The sequence below is a fragment of the Felis catus genome, chromosome B1, assembly GCF_018350175.1.
Source record: "Felis catus isolate Fca126 chromosome B1, F.catus_Fca126_mat1.0, whole genome shotgun sequence".
Taxonomy (NCBI): Eukaryota; Metazoa; Chordata; class Mammalia; order Carnivora; family Felidae; genus Felis; species Felis catus.
In genome coordinates, this window is record NC_058371.1 from 123,428,391 (window position 1) to 123,450,524 (window position 22,134).

Genomic DNA, 22,134 nt, shown 5'->3' on the forward strand with positions numbered 1-22,134 from the left:
TTCCTTTAGGTGTGCTGTTAGATTTTGTATTTGGGATTTTTCTTGTTTCTTGAGATAGACCTGGACTGCAATGTATTTTCCTCTCAGGACTGCCTTCGCTGCGTCCCAAAGCGTTTGGATTGTTGTATTTTCATTTTCGTTTGTTTCCATATATTTTTTAATTTCTTCTCTAATTGCCTGGTTGACCCACTCATTCGTCAGTAGGGTGTTCTTTAACCTCCATGCTTTTGGAGGTTTTCCAGACTTTTTCCTGTGGTTGATTTCAAGCTTCATAGCATTGTGGTCTGAAAGTATGCATGGTAGGGGCGCCTGGGTGGCGCAGTCGGTTAAGCGTCCGACTTCAGCCAGGTCACGATCTCGCGGTCTGTGAGTTCGAGCCCCGCGTCAGGCTCTGGGCTGATGGCTCAGAGCCTGGAGCCAGTTTCCGATTCTGTGTCTCCCTCTCTCTCTGCCCCTCCCCCGTTCATGCTCTGTCTCTCTCTGTCCCAAAAATAAATAAACGTTGAAAAAAATTTTTTTTTGAAAGTATGCATGGTATAATTTCAATTCTTGTAAACTTATGAAGGGCTCTTTTGTGACCCAGTATGTGATCTATCTTGGAGAATGTTCCATGTGCACTCGAGAAGAAAGTATATTCTGTTGCTTTGGGATGCAGAGTTCTAAATATATCTGTCAAGTCCATCTGATCCAATGTGTCATTCAGGGCCCTTGTTTCTTTATTGACCGTGTGTCTAGATGATCTATCCATTTCTGTAAGTGGGGTGTTAAAATCTCCTGCAATTACCACATTCTTATCAGTAAGGTTGCTTATGTTCATGAGTAATTGTTTTGTATATTTGGGGGCTCTGGTATTCGGTGCATAGACATTTATAGTTGTTAGCTCTTCCTGATGGATAGACCCTGTAATTATTATATAATGCCCTTCTTCATCTCTTGTTACAGCCTTTAATTTAAAGTCTAGTTTGTCTGATATAAGTATGGCTACTCCAGCTTTCTTTTGGCTTCCAGTAGCATGATAAATAGTTCTCCATCCCCTCACTCTCAATCTAAAGGTGTCCTCACTGGGGCGCCTGGGTGGCGCAGTCGGTTAAGCGTCCGACTTCAGCCAGGTCACGATCTCGCGTTCCGTGAGTTCGAGCCCCGCGTCAGGCCCTGGGCTGATGGCTCGGAGCCTGGAGCCTGTTTCCGATTCTGTGTCTCCCTCTCTCTCTGCCCCTCCCCCATTCGTGCTGTGTCTCTCTCTGTCCCAAAAATAAAAAAAATAAAAATTAAAAAAAAAAAATAAATAAAGGTGTCCTCAGGTCTAAAATGAGTCTCTTGTAGACAGCCAATAGATGGGTCTTGTTTTTTGATCCATTCTGATACCCTATGTCTTTTGGTTGGCGCATTTAATCCATTCACATTCAGTGTTATTATAGAAAGATACGGGTTTAGAGTCATTGTGATGTCTGTATGTTTTATGCTTGTAGTGATGTCTCTGGCACTTTGTCTAACAGGGTCCCCCTTAGGATCTCTTGTAGGGCTGGTTTAGTGGTGACAAATTCCTTCAGTTTTTGCTTGTTTGGGAAGACCTTTATCTCTCCTTCTATTCTAAATGACAGACTTGCCGGATAAAGGATTCTCGGCTGCATATTTTTTCTGTCTAGCACCCTGAAAATCTCGTGCCAATTCTTTCTGGCCTGCCAAGTTTCAAAAGAGAGATCAGTCACGAGTCTTATAGGTCTCCCTTTATATGTGAGGGCACGTTTACCCCTTGCTGCTTTCAGAATTTTCTCCCTTATACTTGTATTTTTCCAGTTTCACTATGATATGTCATGCAGAAGATCGATTCAAGTTACGTCTGAAGGGAGTTCTCTGTGCCTCTTGGATTTCAATGCCTTTTTCCTTCCCCAGTTCAGGGAAGTTCTCAGCTATGATTTCTTCAAGTACCCCTTCAGCACCTTTCCCTCTCTCTTCCTCCTCTGGGATACCAATTATGCGTATATTATTTCTTTTTAGTGTATCACTTAGTTCTCTAATTTTCCCCTCATACTCCTGGATTTTTTTATCTCTCTTTTTCTCAGCTTCCTCTTTTTCCATAACTTTATCTTCTAGTTCACCTATTCTCTCCTCTGCCTCTTCAATCCGAGCCGTCGTGGTTTCCATTTTGTTTTGCATTTCATTTAAGGCGCTTTTCAGCTCCTCGTGACTGTTCCTTAGTCCCTTCATCTCTGTAGCAAGAGATTCTCTGCTGTCCTCTATACTGTTTTCAAGCCCAGCGATTAATTTTATGACTATTATTCTAAATTCACTTTCTGTTATATTATTTAAATCCTTTTTGATCAGTTCATTAGCTGTTGTTATTTCCTGGAGATTCTTCTGAGGGGAATTCTTCTGCTTGGTCATTTTTCATAGTCCCTGGCGTGGTGAGGACCTGCAGTGCACTTCCCCTGTGCTGTGGTGTATAACTGGTGTTGGTGGGCGGGGCCGCAGTCAGACCTGATGTCTGCCCCCAGCCCACCACTGGGGCCACAGTCAGACTGGTGTGTGCCTTCTCTTCCCCTCTCCTAGGGGCGGGATTCACTGTGGGGTGGTGTGGCCCGTCTGGGCTACTTGCACACTGCCAGGCTTGTGATGCTGGGGATCTGGCGTATTAGCTGGGGTGGGTAGGCAAGGTGCACGGGGGCAGGAGGGGCAGGCTTAGCTCGCTTCTCCGTAGGTGATCCACTTCAGGAGGGGCCCTGTGGCAGCCAGAGGGAGTCAGACCCGCTGCTGGAGGGGTGGCTCCGCAGAAGCACAGTGTTGGGTATTTGCCTGGAGAGAGCAAGTTCCCTGGCAGGAACTGGTTCCCTTTGGGATTTTGGCTGGGGGATGGGCGGGGGAGATGGCGCTGGCGAGCGCCTTTGTTCCCCACCAAACTGAGCTCTGTCGTCCGGGGGCTCAGCAGCTCTCCCTCCCTTTGTCCTCCAGCCTTCTTGCTTTCCGAGCAGAGCTGTTAACTTATGACCTCCCAGTCGCTAAGTCGCGCTTGCTGTCGGAACACAGTCCGTCAGGCCCCTCCGCTTTTGCCAGCCAGTCTCTGGGGGCTCTGCTTGGCCGGCGAGCCGCCCCTCCGCCCTGGCTCCCTCCCGCCAGTCCGCGGAGCGCGCCGCCTCGCCGCCCTTCCTACCCTCTTCCGTGGGCCTCTCGTCTGCGTTTGGCTCCGGCGACTCCGTTCTGCTAATCCTCTGGTGGTTTTTTGGGTTATTTAGGCAGGTGTAGGTGGAATCTAAGTGATCAGCAGGACGCACGGAGAGCCCGGCGTCCTCCTACGCCGCCATCTTCCCTCTCTCCTCGCCAAAATAATTTCTAAAAGAAAATACTCCAGAGTAATTAACAGGCATTATCTACCCAAGGAATGGAACAAATAGGAAGTTCAGGTTCTAAGGAGCTGCCTTGTTTGTGCCAGTGGCCCCACGCTAGCTCTTTATTAATTGCACCACCTGGGATGCTGATAGCGAACTGAGCTTTGGAACATTTCAGGCCTGGCATGGAATGCAGTTTTTACACAAGTGTCTTGTGGTTCAGAAATCCGATTTCACAGCTTATGTTCCGTTAGATGAAAGTGTTTACGGTATGTCTGGATCTGTAGTAAGTCTTGCGGGTGCCCAAGAGCAGGGGCCTCCTCTCTCCTCTCATTAATTTGCTGATGCCTAACTGCACTGACGCAGCAGTGAGACACCCTATTATTAGTTTTGAAAAAAGTTTCCTCAAGCACTTTATGCCACCTGTGAATGATAGTTTATATTTTTTCTCCAAGTGTTTCATCTTTTATATATATTTATTCCTTACTGGACATCTGTATCCCAAAACAAATCTCAAGCAAATTCATAGGAATTAAAAAATATTCAGTGTCCAAGAAAATAAAATTCACAGAGTGTGATATCCAATAAAAAAAAATAGGTATGCAAGTAAGTAGGAAAACATAACCTAGAATCAGGGAACAAACCAATAGTAAAAGACAAGAAATTACACAGATGGTAGAAATAGTAGACAAAGACATTAAACAGTTATTATAACTACATTTCACATTCAAAAGGTAGAAGAAAGATTGAGTAAATTGAGTAGAGAAATGGCACAAATAAAAAGACACAAATTGAAGTTCCAGAGATGGCAAGTATAATATTTTTAAAAAGTACATTCTCATTAACAACAGTATAGGAGGTTTAGAAGAAAAGATTAGTGAACCTGAAGACACTGATAGAAACTGTCTGAAATGAAACACAGTGAGAAAAAAGACAAAAGTAGTGAATAAAGTATCAGTAAACTATGAGACAATGTGAAGTGGCTTAATATTTGTGTAATTAGAGTCCTTGAAGGAAGGGAAGGAGTATGGGGTCATACAATAATATTTTAAGGAATGATGACTGAAAATTTCCAAACTTTGATTGGAGCTTTATAAAAACTGACATATCCATGAAGCTCAACAAACTTGCAGCAAAAGACATTAAGGAAACTATGCAAAGGCATATTATCACCAAATTGACTAGAATGGTTAAAAAAAATTCTTAAAAGCAGCCAGAGAAAAAGGATATATAGTGTTGAGGGGCAAAGTTATCAATGGGAGCATATGTCTTGTGGGAAATGATGTAAGTCAGAAGACATAGTGCAACATTTTTAAGTATTAAAAGAAAACAGTTGTCAAACTATAATTCTATAGCAGGTTAAAACATCTTTCAAAAATGAAAACACTTGGAATATGTGAAATACATGAAATATGTGTGTGTGTGTGTGTGTGTGTGTGTGTGTGTGTGAATACATATATATGTATCTATACACAAGCTGAAATAGTCATCCTTCAAAGACCTGCAGTATAAGAGATGTTAAAATCTTCCAGGAAGAGGAAAATATTACCAGATGGAAGATGGAATCTGGGTAAAGTAATACAGTAATAAAGTAATACAGAGTATCAAAGATGATAACTATGTGAGTAAATATAAAAGGCTATTGTTGTATTTCTCATCATACTGAAAGCAGACCATCTTACATGTTTTTGATTTACTGATAATTTACTTTCACATAAGGTCGAGGAAGCTGTGGGAGGAACACATACTCTAGCTTAATTTTGACTAAATAAAGGAGAACTAATTGAATAGAAGGGAAGAATCATTTCACTAATAGTGATCATATTATTTTACAGTTTAGAATTGTCAAACAAGAGATTCTGGACATTGTTAGGTATGTACAAGGAATTTAGATTATCCCTGTTTCAAAATGATCATCAGGAAACAAGAAATATTCTTAAGATCAGAGATTCTTAAGAGTAAAACTAGCCTGTAAGGATTGACAGGAAGAAAATCTCATGAGTAAAATTCTGACAATGCAGTTTTGATTCACATTAAAAATTTTAAGAGTACATTTTAAAAGGACATTTTAATATATGTGTATATATTTATTATTTATTCTTTCTCTTTCCTAAAGAATTTGAGAAAGTTTAAAAGAATGTACATATGGAAAAGTGAAAATAGCTAACATTTAGGGTAAAAAATATAGATAGAACAAATAGATATTTTACAGATAGAAAGTAAATAGAAGTTAAACATTGGGGAAGTTTGAACATAGTTGTCAAATCATAAAAGGACATGTACAGAACACAGGAAACATGGTGTCTGTCCTATAGTTGACACTCAGGAAATTAAAATTGAATAAATGAATAAAAGAGGCATAGAACTGTAATTAAAGAAGCTTAAAGAGAAAGACAATTTATTGTAAAAATTACTATGGAAAATTAAAATTAGTTTGTATAAGTTTATAAGTGTATAAGTTTGGCCAAAAAGAGTAGCTAGAAAGATAAGAACTCTGTAGGGATAATATACGGATAGTAGAGCCACTGAACTGCTGAATTGGATTTGTCTTTCCTATCAGGAAAAGTATTTTTATTCCACAAAGAGTGGAACACACATGGTTTATAGGAATGAATCCTAAGATATTTATGGTGGTAATGTAAGAATATCCTAGTGCTTTACAACACTTTTTAAAAATGAAGTGAAATTAAATTTGCATGTCATTTTTGCACAGGGTGCTAATCTTCTCTGTGATGTTCCAGTTTTAGTATATGCGCTGCCAAAGTTATCACTCTAGTGCCTTAAATTAGTTAAAAGCTTCAGATGTAGCTGAAATAGATCTCATTGTAATGAAAGAACAGCTGTAAATCATTACGGTAATCTCCAAGAGATGCTGAAGATTTGTAGGCATAAAAGAAAAATAAAAGTAAATGAAGGTTTTTCTTATTTAAACAAAAATTAAAGTTTTACAAAGTGAGAAGTTCATGAATTATTACAAAATTTTATTTTATATATATTCTAATGTAAAAAACGTATAACATTAAATTTACTATCTTAACCATGTTTAGCTGCTGATTTAAGTGTATTTTTAGTGCCTCATGAACATTAGTAGTTTTTAGAATATTTTTGTTGTATTTTATTTAAAATGTACTAGAAGTTCATTATTCTAAGTAACCTGACATTTAGATTTAAAAGAGTTATAAAAATTATTACTTGCAAGAAATTTTTAAAAGGCTCTCATTATAATCTTTATTCTCCACTGCATATGCTGAGACAGTATAGCGCAGTGATTATGAGCATGATCTCTGGTGTCAGAGTACTCAAGACTACTTGGGTATATTTTCTTCTGTTACTGACTTTGTGTAAGTTGTTTAAATTCTTAGTAAGATGGAGATCATAATAGTACACACCTTAAAGCATTATTATGAATACTAAATGAATAAATACTTGTAAAATACTTTAAATAGGTCCTGGCACATAGTAAGAGCTTAATAACTTTTGTTACTGTTACTGACGATTAAAAACTACCTATAGGTATAACCCAAACTGTTTTAGTTTACATAAAATTTAATAAACTATAGTCAAGAGTGAAAAATACACCCTAAACCTGAGTTTTAAAAATCCAGTCTGATAAACTGTGTTTAACTGCACAATTAATTCACTTAATATGATTGCTGATAGATTTGTGTGTATAGAAACCAAACTGTTTCATATATTCTATTGGCTCACTTGTTTTAGGATTTTTTCTTACCACACCTTTTTTGAATTAATCAAATATTTTGTATTATTCGATTTCATCTATTTCCATAACATTTTATTTTATTTTATTTTATTTTATTTTATTTTATTTTATTTTATTTATTTTATTTTATTTTATTTATTTTATTTTATTTTATTTTATTTTATTTTATTTTATTTATTTTATTTATTTTATTTATTTTATTTTATTTTATTTTATTTTATTTTATTTTATTTTATTTTTTTATTTATTTTATTTTCAACGTTTATTTATTTTTGGGACCGAGAGAGACAGAGCATGAACGGGGGAGGGGCAGAGAGAGAGGGAGACACAGAATCGGAAACAGGCTCCAGGCTCTGAGCCATCAGCCCAGAGCCTGATGCGGGGCTCGAACTCACGGACCGCGAGATCGTGACCTGGCTGAAGTCGGACGCTTAACCGACTGCGCCACCCAGGCGCCCCTCCATAACATTTTTAGTTATGTATTGTTTTATAGTGTTTTAGTGGTTGCCACCAAAATTACAATATGCATCTTTTACTTTTTGTACTTTAATAAAAAGGATTATTTTTACCACTTTTACAATAATGCTATCTTAGAACATTTTAGCTCCTTTTTCCTACCTCCTATTTTTGTTTAATTATTGTCATACATTTTAAGTTTACATATATTTTAAATTCTTTGAATATTATTGTTCTGTACAGTTAATATTTATTCATATTTACCCAAATATTTACCCTCTCTGTTGTGTTTTGTTTCTTTCTACATTTCTGTTTTTCTATATCACATTATTTTTCTTCTTCCTGAAAAACTCTCTGTATTGCTTTTTTTGGTCAAGGTCTGTTGATGAATTATTGTATACTTTTGTCTGAACATGTCTTTATTTTGCCATTTTTAATTTTGGGGGGTTGGATTTTTAGGTTGGTAGTTATTTTCTCCCAGCACTTTAAATATGTTATTCCATTGTTTTAGGTCTTTTGTAATTTCTGTTGAAAAGTACATTGTCAAACTTATTGTTCCCCCTTGAAAGCAATTGATCCCCCTCCCCCCTTTTTTTTTGGCCTATGTCTTTGATGTGTCAAAAGTGTGATTTTCTTTATATTTATTTGCCTGAAGTTTGCAGAGCCTCTGGGTTGATGTCTTTAATCACTTTTAAATAATTTTTGATTGTTATATCTTTATATATTTCTTCTGTCACATTCTTTCCTACCTATATTTTTGGGGCTCTAATTAATATATATGTTACACCTATTCATTATGCCTCAAACATCTCTTATAATCCCTATGTATTATTCTCCATTTTTTCTCTTAGTGCTTCAGTTTAGATATGTTCTGCAGACATATCTTTCAATTCATTAATCTTTCTTTAAAAAAACTGTGTTTCAAATGTTATTAAATTGACCTAAATTCTTAATTTCAGATATTCTATTTTTCAGTTCTAAAGTGAATTATATTTAAACCATTCTAAAGATTTCACTTTTAGGAGAAATTCTTCATGTTTTAACTATTATTTTCCATTTTTTTCTGTTTTCTTGAACACATTAATTATAGCTATTTGAAAGTTTTGTGTACTAACTCCAACATCTGGATCATCTATTGTCTGTTGTTATTTTCTGTTATTTTTTTTGTCTTGAGTTTTGATCATAAATGTCGGTCTTTTGGCATGCTCACGAAGTGTTAATAAAATGCCAGATATTGTATACAATATAGAGACTTTAAATGGTGTTACCTTCTATTTGAGAGAGTTTATACTTTCCTTTGCAAGTCAGGTAGAAGTCAGAGGAGATCACCTTAAAGCAATAATGAATTCTAGTGATTATAGTTTTTTTAGGGCTTAGTTTATTTACCTCTGGTTTGTTCATTTCCTTAAGTGTAGTCTCTCTGGGGATTTCAGCTGTGAGCCTGATGTGTTCAAGACCCCTTGCTTTGTCAGATTCTGAATTGCAATCTTTAATGCATATGTTTTTTAGTATTTTGGTTCAGATTTTTAGCATCACCCCTATCCCTTATCCCCTGGCAAACGTCTTCATGGGGAAAGAGATCATGTGTTTGAAGCTTCTTAAATCTGCAGTTTTGCCATTCTGGCTTCACAAGACCAAAATAAGCTTGTTTCTCAATGTTTTAACAGCATCTCTCTGCCAGATCTAAACTCAAATTCTCTGTTGCCTGTTGTGAGCAAATGCTACCAGGGAGAAAGCACCTACAAGGCAATAGCTCACTTTTCAGAGGTTCTACCCTCTTTAGACTCTTAGCCCCTCTTGTCTATGCTGACAACTCAAAGTTAGAAGTATCCATGACTCTATTAGGCCTTTAAAAATAGGATTTTCTTATATTTTATCTGGATTTAAATTATTTTTGTGAAAATATGGCCTTCTGCAAACTTATCATTCCCTCTAAAGCCAAAGTCATCCAATGACTGATTCATTTTCTGAACTTCTACCCATAAACAGTAAAAATTGCAAAATACTTTTGACCTTCTTTATGCTATAATTTCTAGCACTATATACATGATAATAATAAAATTATTATAAAAGTAAATTATTTTTTAACTTTAATAAATATAAAACCACACAAAATAATAATGCTGGGTCTGATGTCCTAGATTTGAAGGATCTCACAATTTGTGACTGATTTTTCTGTTTGAAAATGATAAAAATCTATTTTCTTTTGAATGACTAGGTAGGAATAATATTAGGAAAGGAATGGAGAAGCACCAGCTTCAGCATTTAGGGTAAAGAGGCACATAGTTTAAAAGATACATCTTTTTTTTTTTTTTTTTTAATTTTTTTTTTTTCAACGTCTATTTATTTTTGGGACAGAGAGAGACAGAGCATGAACGGGGGAGGGGCAGAGAGAGAGGGAGACACAGAATCGGAAACAGGCTCCAGGCTCTGAGCCATCAGCCCAGAGCCCGACGCGGGGCTCGAACTCACGGACCGCGAGATCGTGACCTGGCTGAAGTCGGACGCTTAACCGACTGCGCCACCCAGGCGCCCCTAAAAGATACATCTTTTAAGGGATAGATTTTATAGTAGATTAATGTTCCTCATAAAGTGTACAAAGAGAGATCTATTCTAGTAGGTATCAAATTCTGAAGTATTAAACGAGTATATCAGATTCTGAAATAAAAACAGTAAAGTATATAAAAATGGGAAAATGAGAATATTCTCATCCCTTTGTATATACAAAGAATGTTACTATTGGTTAACAGTTTAAAATATTAAATGGATACAAATGGCTAAATTATATGATGAATCAGAAAGAATATAATATCAAAAAGATTAATTAATTGCTAATTAAATTTTTAGGTTACCAGCTTTATGTAACCTATTAATTTACATACTCAATGCGTATTAGGAATTGTAGTATTTAAGAGAGTGTAGATGATTTTGCTCAGAAAATTTATTCATCCAGGATTTTCACATAATCAGTGTAAATAGTTATTGTTCATATATTTTTATTTCATGTATTAATAATTAAGTACTAACAAATAATACTATATAATTGGCCAAATATATTTATATATGTGTGTATGTGTATGTGATGTATGTGTATATATACATGTATACATGTATACATGTATATATATATATATACATATATACATATATACATGTATACATGTATATATATACATGTATATATATATATATATATATATATATAATGAAACAACAAGAATTGATGTTTGAATTTGACATTATGGTATAGATAACAACTCACTTGTAATGTGTTTAAATAATGTATGTAGATCTATCTTGTTTTTCTAGAGGTCCATATAATCAACTCTTTTTTTTTTCCATTTAATATCTCATTGACCTAAAGTCTTTTGCTTCTAGATCGCATTTAAAATTTTTAATTTTTAATGAATATATCTCTGTCTCTATTTAGTGACAGAGCAACATTGATGGGCTTCCTTGAAAATTTATTACTTATAGGGCCACTTGCATTGATAAATAGCATTGATACACTCTTTTTTATTTCTTTTTTCAACATGCTTTTTGGAATTCACAGGTTGGTGGAGTTTCTGATGAATTACCTAACTTGACTAACCGATATGCTGCTATTTTGTCAAGACCAGAAAAACCTACTAAACTGTCAGATATGGTAAGAAGACCCCTTTATAACAAAAGTTATTTGTAATCTGGGAATCATGGAGGGACTGTATAACATGAACAGCACATTAGGATATGAGAGAGGTACATGGTAGGCTGTTGGTAACATCTTTGACTAGTATGATACTTCCTTTTTTTTTTTTTTTTTTAAAGAGAGCATGAATGGGGGAGAGAGGCAGAGGAGAGAGAGAGACTCATAAGCAGGGTTCATGCCCAGTGCTGTGGGGCACTGTCCTACTACCCTGGAATTGTGACCTGAGCTGAAATCAAGAGTCAGATGCTCAACTGACTGAGCCAACAAGGTACCCCGATACTTCCATTTTTTAAAGTTCACCAAAAGTCTTGAAGCTAAGCAGAGTCCAGCATTGCTCTGTGAGAGGTGATTATATGGAACATCTCCTGTAGTGTCAGAGAACATTTGTTTTTAGAATGTGTAGGAAAACATAATCATGTTGTATATGAAGTGGAAGGCCTACTTAAGGTTCAAAACAGTTTACTTATAAGTGTAAATTTTTTCTTTTAAATTTGAGTCAATCTTGAAACCTAAGACTCTATAGTGATTTTTTAAATCCATGTTAATCTGTATTTTGTGTTTTATGATTTTTTTCTAACTAAATTTCCATTTTTTATAAAAAGCTAGTATTGAATAAATTGAAATACATAAAGCAGATGACATTTAAACATGAATACTTGACTGTTTCATCCAGATTGATTTTACTAAAAGTACATTTTGAAATTTGCAGTTAAAAAGTTAGACTTCTATGTATAGATATTGCTAAAATAAATCTATATAGAAATTAGACTGTCATTATAAGATATTCTTAATAACAAATTATCGAAACAAGCTCATCAACCAGGTTTTAAAATTTGAGAAATAGTATTGCTTGCTGAAATAAAATTATAGTAGGTTCACAGTGCCAAGAGTTGATTAACTCGTTAAATTAATACAGTTGTAAAGTCTAAAAAATCATACAAATTAGACTAATTTGGTGAGAGGCATCAGGAATAGACTTATTTTTTTCTGAGACATTGGTTGACTGAATGTAGGAGATCGGGTCAAAATTGACATCAGGTTCTATGATGTTTTTGTACCTATAAGTTCAAAAGACAGTTTAAAATCATCCGTCAGTTTTCTTGACATGTAAGAGATTCTCATAATTGTTAAATAAATGTGTTGTTTTAATAGATCATTTCTTTATCTTGAGCAATTTTATGGTTGTGTTGTTTCTCAAGTGAGTCATTGTACACATTGTAGGATCCACTGTGAGGTATGTCAGAAGTAATTTATTACTAGTTTAAAGCTTTCAAGCATAGGAATATTTAGTGGATTCATAGTTATTTCTATCATAATATTATAGTTACTAGGAAAAAAATTCAAATCTCTGAAGGTGCCCCTAGGAATGCATATGTATGTGCTAAATTTGCTTGTAGTAAAAAAAGATGGTGATGTGCCCTAAAGAAAGATTAGTTACTTACCAATTGCTGTTATCTAATTTACATTTTTCTCTTTTACCTTGGTCTCTCACTGGATCTTGAAACTTCTGTTTTTGTATTTTTATTTTTTGAGATGACATACTTGCAATGGAAAGTATTGGGTGGGACTTTGCTTACCCAAGTAGCAGAATAGTTTAATCACATAGAATATTTTAGCTTTTGAAACTCTTCTGCAAATGAGATACTCTTCAAACCTGTGGGTGTATAATATATATGTAATGAGAATCCAAATTATTAATTTCATATCAAAATTGATCTTAAATTTATGAAATAATGGGATTAGTTTTATAATTTTCCTTTCAAATAAAAATATTACAGTGCTCACTTCGGCAGTATAACAATTAAAATTGGAATGACACAGAGAAGATTAGCATGGCCCCCTGCACAAGACTGACATGCAAATATGTGAAGTGTTCCATATTTTATTTATTATTTATTTATTTAAGTTTATTTTTATTTATTTTTGAGAGAGAGAGAACACAAGTGGGAGAGGGGCAGATTGGGGGTGGGGTGGGGCAGAAGACATAGAATCTGAAGCAGGCTCCAGGCTCTGAGCTGTCAGCACAGAGCCCAATGTGGGTCTGAAACCCACGAACTATGAGATGATGACCTGAGCCAAAGTTGAACGCTTAACTGACTTAGTTACCCAGGCATCCCTGAAGCATTCCATATTTAAAAAAAAATTAGACAATTTACCTCCTACATATTTAAAATTTATATATAAGGATATACTGCAATCTTAAAGGACACATTGTTTGATTTTCAAAATTTTATATAAGTTTCACATAAGAATATTTAAAAACTCAGGCTTCTGCTTTCATATGAAAGGCATGAACATATATCTCTTTTCTTTTTACATGGTCGCAGTAAAATAAGTTATTTTTAACTACAACATAATATTAGTTTAATATAAAAAGACAGAGTGAATATATGATAAATGGAAGCTAGAAACAAACCAAACATCTGTTTATTAGGCATTCCAAAAGTGGAATGCTAAGATAGTAGTTAGGACCATTTGATGGTAAAAAAAAAAAAAAAAGAAAGAAAGAAAGAAAAAAAAAACAAACAACAACAACAACAACAACAACAAAAACAACAGAAGGTTTCCTAAGCTGAATAAAGACACCAGTCTTCAATAAGAAGAAGTCAACAAAATACCAGGAAGGATGAATTTTAAAAGTCAAAAATCATTTTCACATGGTTTTGCATTTTCAGAAGACTAGAAATAAAATATCTTGGAATCTTCCACAGAGAAAAGTAAGTGGGTCACCTGCAGAGGGATGAGAAACATACTGATATCAAACACTATCCCAGTAGTATTAGCAATATTTCAGAGCTAGAAAATGATGGATTTCTGAGAGGAAATAATTTTGGATGTAGAATTCTGACTTTATCCAATATAAATCCAATTAAGTGAATCAAGAAAATAATGTTCTGACACACAAGAGCCTGGAAAGTGTAGTACCTCTACATTTCCATGTATAAAGATGTTCCAGCAAAATATAAGGAGAGAAATGAGAGAAGAGTGATATAAACCTAGAGAAGAATAGAAACTAAGCAATTCCTGGATGAAATAAAGTGAAAACAAATTAATAAAGAAGGCATTTTTAGCTCATTCATGGATCATCTTCAAGAGTCAGGGATTTGGTGACAGAATTTTATTTGCTTCTTTTTGTGTTTGGCCATACTAGTTGGTTTGATAAGCAATAAATATGATATTCTAATTTCTGTTTTAATACTGATTGGTTTTAGATCAATCTATACAAATTGCAGAGATCTTAGTTATAATGTAAAATGTAAATATTAGAAAACTTAATATCAATTAAATTTTAATATCAATAAAAATAAAAGACTAAATATTAGAAAACTTAATATCAATAATAATAAAAGAAAGAGGTAAAAGTTTGGGAGGCAGTAAAATATGCTAAATTTCTTATAGTGTGCAGAGTCAACAGATGTCAAAAGTTGACAAATTTCAGTATAAGTCCTTATATTAAGTTTGTAGTGGTAAATAATAATAAAAAATCCCAACCTCTAAGAAACCCAATTACTGTTAAATTATTTCTGGGAATAGAACAGGGAGAGGTCAAGGAGGACAATTTTACTGTTTATTTTAGACTCATCCATGATTTGATTTTTATTATGCTGTGAATGTATTATTTTAAAATAATAATAAAATAAAAATAAAAAGAGTACTCATGAGTTAATGGTGAGTATGTGTTTGGAATAGCATTATGATGTACTGGTTCCTGGACTGACCTATTCTCTGCAAACAAGCAAAATTCTAGATAAAATAGAAACAGAATTTTTCATGAGTGCTTCCAAGAATTAGAAAGAAATGAGTACACAGGCTAAAGGCTAAATTTAGGAGGGACCCAGAGTGGCAGTGAAGTTCACTTTTACCCTGAGGACATTTGCCAAACAACTAGATGACTTTGAATTTTAATTGTTACAGCCTTAGAGGCCTCTAGGGAATGAAACAAAGCCTAAGACTCTCTCATAGTGGGTCCTCTCAAAGAAGAGTCATTAATACAGTTACAGCTCCAAAGGGCAAAACACTATGCAGGTTAGGAGTGAAATGCAGAATGAAATCACCAGAGGATTTGTGAGAAGTTACCAGTGTTGGACTTTTTGGTTTTGAGTGTATGTTAGGGGAATCACCACTGAGAATCTGTTACGTTTTATATTCATTTAATGACATGAATTGTTAAAAACAACAACAACAACAACAACAACAACAACAACAACAAAAGAAATCTGTCACAGATGTTAACTAAATTAATTTTATTAATAAAAATAAGTGCTAATGCTTCTTCTGTACTAGGCACCATTCCAAATGTATAGTAACTCATTTGAGCACTATAATTATGGTCATTTTGAAAAATGAGGAAACTGCGGCACAAGTTTAAAGTTTAAATGACAGAGTCAGAATTCAAACGGGGCAGTTTAGTAATAGAGTTCAGTCTTTTTGCGCTACTCTTCTCTGGCTTAAAGAATTAGGCTTACATGAAATAAATATGACAGTATAATAAATTACTTTTATGATTTAAAACAAAAGAGATGAGACTGTAAAGATCTCAGACATTATTATAAGGAATAGAAATTTTTCTAAAAAAAAAAGTAATTTCTGCCTTCCAGAAACTGATAGAGAATTCAGTATTATGAACAATATTGAACTTAATAACTTTCCTCTAGTTATTGAGAGACTAAAAATTAACTATGACTATCATTTAGTAGGAAAGTCATTGGAAGAATTTGATATGCTTTCTTAGATCTCTTCATGCCTCATAAAGGGGCATCCTTTGCCTAATGACAACTGGTATCAAAGAGTCACAAAAAATTAGAGCAATTTTTTCTAAAAATTAAGAAATGACCTGAATTTGTTAGAATTTTTTGGTGAGCAGTTTGCACTATAGCTTTAATTACTTGATAAACAGACCTAGAATACAGAGAGTTGAGAATGAAGAGAATATTAAAAATAAATTGTGATTTATATATTTTTTAATTTATAATAATTTAAGTTGTTAAATATTTTGATTACCATCCCTAAACAGGTTAAAGTTTAAGAGCAAAAGCTTTGGAATCAGAGAAATGCTTTTAAAAATTTTTACTCCCCCTTGTAGATGAATGAGCTTAGGCAACTTCTTTAAATCTCAGTTTCCTCAAACATTAAATAAGGATAGTAAATTAAATAGGGATAGCCCAATAGGATCAAAGTAAGAAGTAAGTGTATTATTGCTTCTAACACTTATTTCATTGCGTTAGTAACCTATGAATAAGTTAGTTATAAAGATTGTAAATGGCAGGGTTATGGCTCAAAGCTAAGTCAGTCCTATTCCAAAGCCTATGCTCTTTTTTCATCATTCTGTAATATTAATGAAGAGTATATATTGAAATATGGTAATGTCTTTTTCTTTTTAACACTTTTTTGAAAGTGAAATTTGCCTTCTTCCACCTGAGGCACCTCTGTCTTGCATGGTATTACTATGTCAGGAATGAAAAGGGAATAAATGTTGAGTTTTTGACTTAGGAAACATTTCTTGAAGTTTACTTCAGAGACAGCAATTGTGGGGACCATGGCTTAATAAAATGAAAAGAAGTTTCCACGTTATTTCTAAAGTGTTTCCTAATTTCAACTTTCCTTTAAATATTGTAGAACTAGAGGTTGGCCAAGAGTTCCAACTTCTGTATTAATTAGCTATTTCTGAATAATATACTCAAAATCTTAGTAGCATAACATGAAAGACATTTATTACGTGTAAGTTTGCAGTTCAGGTAGGGAAGCTTACTTCAGGCTGCAGGTTTTCTGGGGGAAAGTCTACTGCATGCTGCCATTTGACTGGGACCAGCAGGATAGCTGGGGCATATTCTCCTCATGGTGATAGCAGAAATCCAATAATTTTACTACAGGAAAGATAATAGGAAAGTTGTAGAATAAGGGAAGCTTCTTGCTATACTGAATGAGAAAGCCTCCCCTGAAGTGGAAGAATATGCAAGAATCGAGAAAGACAGCAAAGCAATGGAGTTGATATTTGAATGTGAGGCTTGTTTTATGCTCCTCCACATTCTTTGTGAACTCTGGTAAGATTGAGGGTTGGGTAGTAATGGTGGATAAATGGAGACTGAAGTTAAGAAATCCCAGAGATGAGGGGCACCTGGGTAGTTCAGTCAGCTAAGCCTCTGACTTTTGATTTTGGCTCAGGTCATGATTTTACAGGTTGCAGCCCCTCACTGGGCTCTGCGCTAACAGCACAGCATGGAGCCTGCTTGGAATTCTCTCTCTCCTCTGTCTCTCTGCACCGCCCCCCTCACATGTCCCCTTGCTCTTTCTCTCACTCAGAATGAATAAATAAATAAAAAGTTATTAAAAAAGAAATCCAAGAGATGATAAAGCATGAATTCCTCTTAATATCTGAGAGTCTGGAAATGTGCTAGAGTAACACCCTCCTTCCCTCACACTGGGTGGCTGCTGCAGATAGAAAAGTTGTAAAGGTGTATTTAGGCAGAGAGGCGCTATATCAGTCAGGCCCTGGTCAGAACATTGAACCTCACTAGTTATTTTGAGATAGAGAATATAAGGAATCGTGTATATTGGAGAACTAAAAAGACAAAGAGGGAATGCTAAAGTATCTTGGACATAGTAACACAGGCAATCAGTGCCACCATGTTTAGGGCTTGGGGGACAAAGGGAATGGGTAGAATTATTAAAACTTGAAAAGTTGGAGAGACCTTTAGTTGCTGGGATTTAGCCCTCTGAAGAGGAGGCATAGCTTAGCTGGTGCTAGTGTTTCAGGAACTCACAAGTAAAATCAGACCCGTGGGACCCTAAAGATAGTAAAAATATATCAGAAGTGATTTCAGCTGAACTATTTCACAAGAATTAAAGTTCTTCTGACTAAATCTGTATTACTCTCAGGCTGTTTTGTAATTTCTCATTGGAATATATATAGAAAGTGTTTTAATTTTTGCATAGTTTTTAGACTTTATTTTGTTGGTTAGTTTGCTTATTGGTATCTTATCATTCACCTAACCATTGGTGAAGGAAAGCACATGAAAATGAGTTTTCTGAATATAGGCCCATTAATGCAAGCAAAGGATTTTAGGCGCATGATTTCTGAAATCATGGAAAGTGAGTTGGTCAGAGTACACTTAGATACTTCCTTGAGTTACATTACATTTTGAAGTCTTTATAACTTTCACTTAATTGTGTAACTTCATTAGTTCACAAAATGGGTTTGATATGCAAACAGCAAGAACAAGTGCTGCTGGATGCCATCTTCATCAAAGCAGAGAAAGGATAGCGAAGGCAACTGCTGAGCCAGATTCGCTGGGATAAGCCAGATTCTAGTGGCCTGCATTTTGATTGGGTGCAGTTACCTACCAGTACTTACACAGATTATGAGAAGAATGCTTTTCTATAGTTTTAGCTATTTTTGATTACCCTACATAGATCTCAGAAGTAAATAATAGCTTCATGAAGAAAAGATTTTATCTTTACTCTTCAGTTGCTAAAAAATTTTTGCACTTTCATGTGTTTTGAGAATGAAATCTGTCCTAACTTTGAAGGTGTCATGTTTATTTAAAATGAACAATAGTTGGGGTGCTGGGTGGCTCCGGTGCATAGGTGCATCTTGATTCAGGTCTTAATCTCAGGGTCATGAGTTCAAGCCCTGCGTTGGAGCCTACTTAATAAATAAATAAAATGAACAACAGGGGTCCCTGGGTGGCTCAGTCAGTTAAGCCCCCAACTTCGGCTGGGGTCATGGTCTCGCCGTTTGTGGGCGAGATGAAGAAGCAGATGCCTAGGAAGAAATCCCTTCTTTCGTCAGCCTTTCCAGTATCCTCTAGTACCTCCTGTTGGCAAACCCAGCAAAGAGCCATCTGACAAAGAACAAATATGGTTTGAAGATTCTCAGGTTTTGAGCTGAGATAATAAATTGCTTAAAATCTGGTACCTTTCACCCCTTAGACCACTTAGCATCCATATGTGTCTTTCTACTCATGTTTGAATTTCCACATGATATTCCAAACAACTCTGTGTTTCTGCCTAATACAAACAACTATGCCTTGTATAACATAAGTTTTCTCACTCTCCAACATGAGGAGATACAAGTTTCCAACTGTGTTTATCTTCATTTTTGGCCAAATTTAGTCATAGTCCATCTAAATATTTTGTTATCTAAATGCTGTTATACAGTGTTAATGTGCAGTTTGATTGTTACATAAATACTAAATCATACTTTGTTAACTTATAAAACTTTTAGAAAATAAAAGGGAGAAAGAGAAGAAGGAAGATTAAAATAGTTAACACATAGACACATACAAGGGAGAGAAGCAGAGAGTGAAGGAAATTTATCTGAAGAGCTGCCACAGTCCTTATTTTTTAAATAGTCCCAAGGCTGCAGATGATATTTCTGACTTCCTTCTATTACTCTCTGACTTTTTCCTTTGCTCTCAAGAAGAGTGTCAGTTGTTTAGGGTTCTTTACCTAATAGAAGACCAAACTTTCATTTTTGAAGGATGTGAATCCTTAACGACTCTTCCTTTTTTTGGTTGATGTGCTTTCTAACAATCTTACATTGGAAATAGAAGTATTAGAAGAATTGCAGAGAATGCCCTGATAAAGTTTTTCCTGTCCTCACTGTGTATTAGCAACCCAGATTCCATTTGTTAATTGTGACAAATCACTCCAGTCAATAAACTCTACCTCGTTTCAGTAGCATCAGTATCCCCAAATGCTAGTTGACACTGAGCTTTCAACTTGTACAATCACAGTTGTGTCTCTAATGGAAACATTCCTCTCTTGAGAAGCAAGACTTATAGATAAGTAGAGCTCAAAGTTATGGAGACAGGAGGCAAACATTTTGCATGTTATTAGTGAAATAATGAGAAGAGGTACTTGATATATATTGTATCTTAGCACCATGTATGTTAAAAAAATTTTTTTTTAACATTTATTTAATTTTGAGAGACAGAGAGAGATAGAGCACAAGGTGGGGGGAGGGGCAAAGAATAAAGGAGATGCAGAATCTGAAGCAGGCTCCAGGCTCTGAGCTGTCAGCACACAGCCCGACTCGGGGCTCAAACGCAGAAACCTCGAGATCACGACCTGAGGGGAAGTAGGACGCTCAACCGACTGAGCCACCCCGGCACCCCCACCATGTGTGCTCTCAAGGTCTTGTCTCTCAACTGGCAGGTACCTTAATTGAGTTTTCAACAAGCCCTTCTGATGTTCTTTTAGGTCAGATGATTTTAAGTGCTGAGAGTATGTTAGACCTAGTGAATTGTGTGAGCACAAGCCCGATGCTACATTTCTTTTACTGCGAAATGAGTTCCTTGATCATAAATAATGTCTAGAATACCATAACAGTAAATAAGCCATTCTCTAAGTCTAAGGAGGGCAGTATTGGTGAAAGAATTATTGGCAGGGAAGACAATTTCTTGTAATGACCTTAGGATTTTGAGTCAAGGTTATACTGGATTCTTCAAAGAGAGTGTTCTTTTTCTTCCTAGTCTCTCAAAGAGAGAATAGTTTATTTTTTGCAAGATTGACTTACTCTTTCTTAAATGTTTGTAAGGATTCCCTGTTAAAGCTTTCTAGACCTGAGATTTTACTTGTGGGAAGGTTTTAAAGAAAGGATTCAATTCCCTTATCTATTAACCCTATGTTTCTGATGATTTGGCCTCTGGGGACCTTGGAGAAACTGCCCCTTCCAGGATTAGCCCAGAATGACTCTCCTCCAAATTTCCTTTCTTATGCAAATTTACCAATCCAGAGAGCTCACCACCAACCGCCTTCTTTATGGAGGCCAATAGGGGCCATTATTCTCCTGCTTTAATCACCCAGGGACAGGTACCAGACAATAAGGGACAGCCCCCTAAGCCCCTGAGTCTTCTGAAATTACTCAAACTAGCCAATCCTAAACCTGCATATCCTTTGTCACCATTCCTACTAGTGGAAAACACAGTAAAAACTCTCATCCATATTTTCCCCTTCCTGCCTCCCCACCAAACTTGGTGCTTCTTTGTGTGACCTCCTGTGGAATTGGGATCTGTGCGTATAACAGACTTTGTTTTCAATGGTGGTCGGCTCTCAATCTGTTTACCTTGACATACCTGAATAATAATAATCCTATTTTTGAACACCTTAATAGATTTTGGGCTATGTATATTTTATATTTCTTCTTTTGGTTACTTTTATTAATTCAACTTTTAGAGAAATATATCCATTTCTTCTATATTGTCAAATATATTTGCTTAATCATAATATTGCCTTCTTTTTTATCTGTAGGATTTATAATGATGCTCCTTCCTTTCCCCTTGATATTGGTAATTTGTATTTTCCCCTCTCGCTTCCTTCCTTTTTTTCTGTAATAAATCCTATTAAAGGTTTATCAATATTTGTAATCATTTTTTTAAAGAAAAACTTCTGACTTTGTTGATTTTCTCTGTTCTAATACTCTGTTCTCTGTATTTTCTATTTCATTGATTATCTTTATAATTTTTCTTTGTGCTTTCCTTAGGTTTGATTTGTATTTCTTTTTCTAGTGTCTTGAAATGGAAGCTCAGTGATTTTCAGTTACTTTTTGATTATATATATATATGTGTATATATATATATGTATATATATGTGTATATATATATATACACATATGTATATATATGTGTATATATATATGTATATATATATATATACACATATATATAGGCAATAAATTTCCTTCATATATTGCTTAGTTATATGCCACACATTTTATATTGTTTTTAATTTTCACTTAGCTTAAAGTATTAATTCATATTTTAAATTTGATCTGTTTAGAAGAGTACTAATTTCTAATTACTTGTTATTATTTTAAACTTGCTTCCATTAATGAAAAATAGAATATACTCAATTATTATTATTATTATTTTTTTTTTTTTAAGAATACTTTTTCTGATAATCATATAGCCAGAGTTCCATCCTTTTTTTTTTTTAATTTTTTTTTT

At 34.9% G+C, this 22,134-nt stretch overlaps 1 protein-coding gene, 1 non-coding gene and 1 pseudogene across 5 annotated transcripts in view; 2 read left to right on the forward strand and 1 right to left on the reverse strand.

Annotated features, from left to right (window-relative positions):
• STPG2 (sperm tail PG-rich repeat containing 2) overlaps positions 1 to 22,134 on the forward strand; it is a 635,506-nt gene that overhangs the window by 161,461 nt on the left and 451,911 nt on the right. For all 4 annotated transcript variants that reach the window (XM_045056062.1, XM_045056065.1, XM_045056064.1 and 1 more), the window contains one exon: positions 11,054 to 11,146. In XM_045056062.1, coding sequence (XP_044911997.1) covers positions 11,054 to 11,146 — 93 coding nt within the window. The remainder of the gene's footprint in view (positions 1 to 11,053; positions 11,147 to 22,134) is intronic.
• LOC111560321 lies at positions 5,995 to 6,094 on the reverse strand (annotated as a pseudogene).
• On the forward strand, positions 12,966 to 13,073 carry LOC111560280. The gene has a single exon (XR_002742038.1). It is a non-coding gene; the product is annotated as a U6 spliceosomal RNA (small nuclear RNA).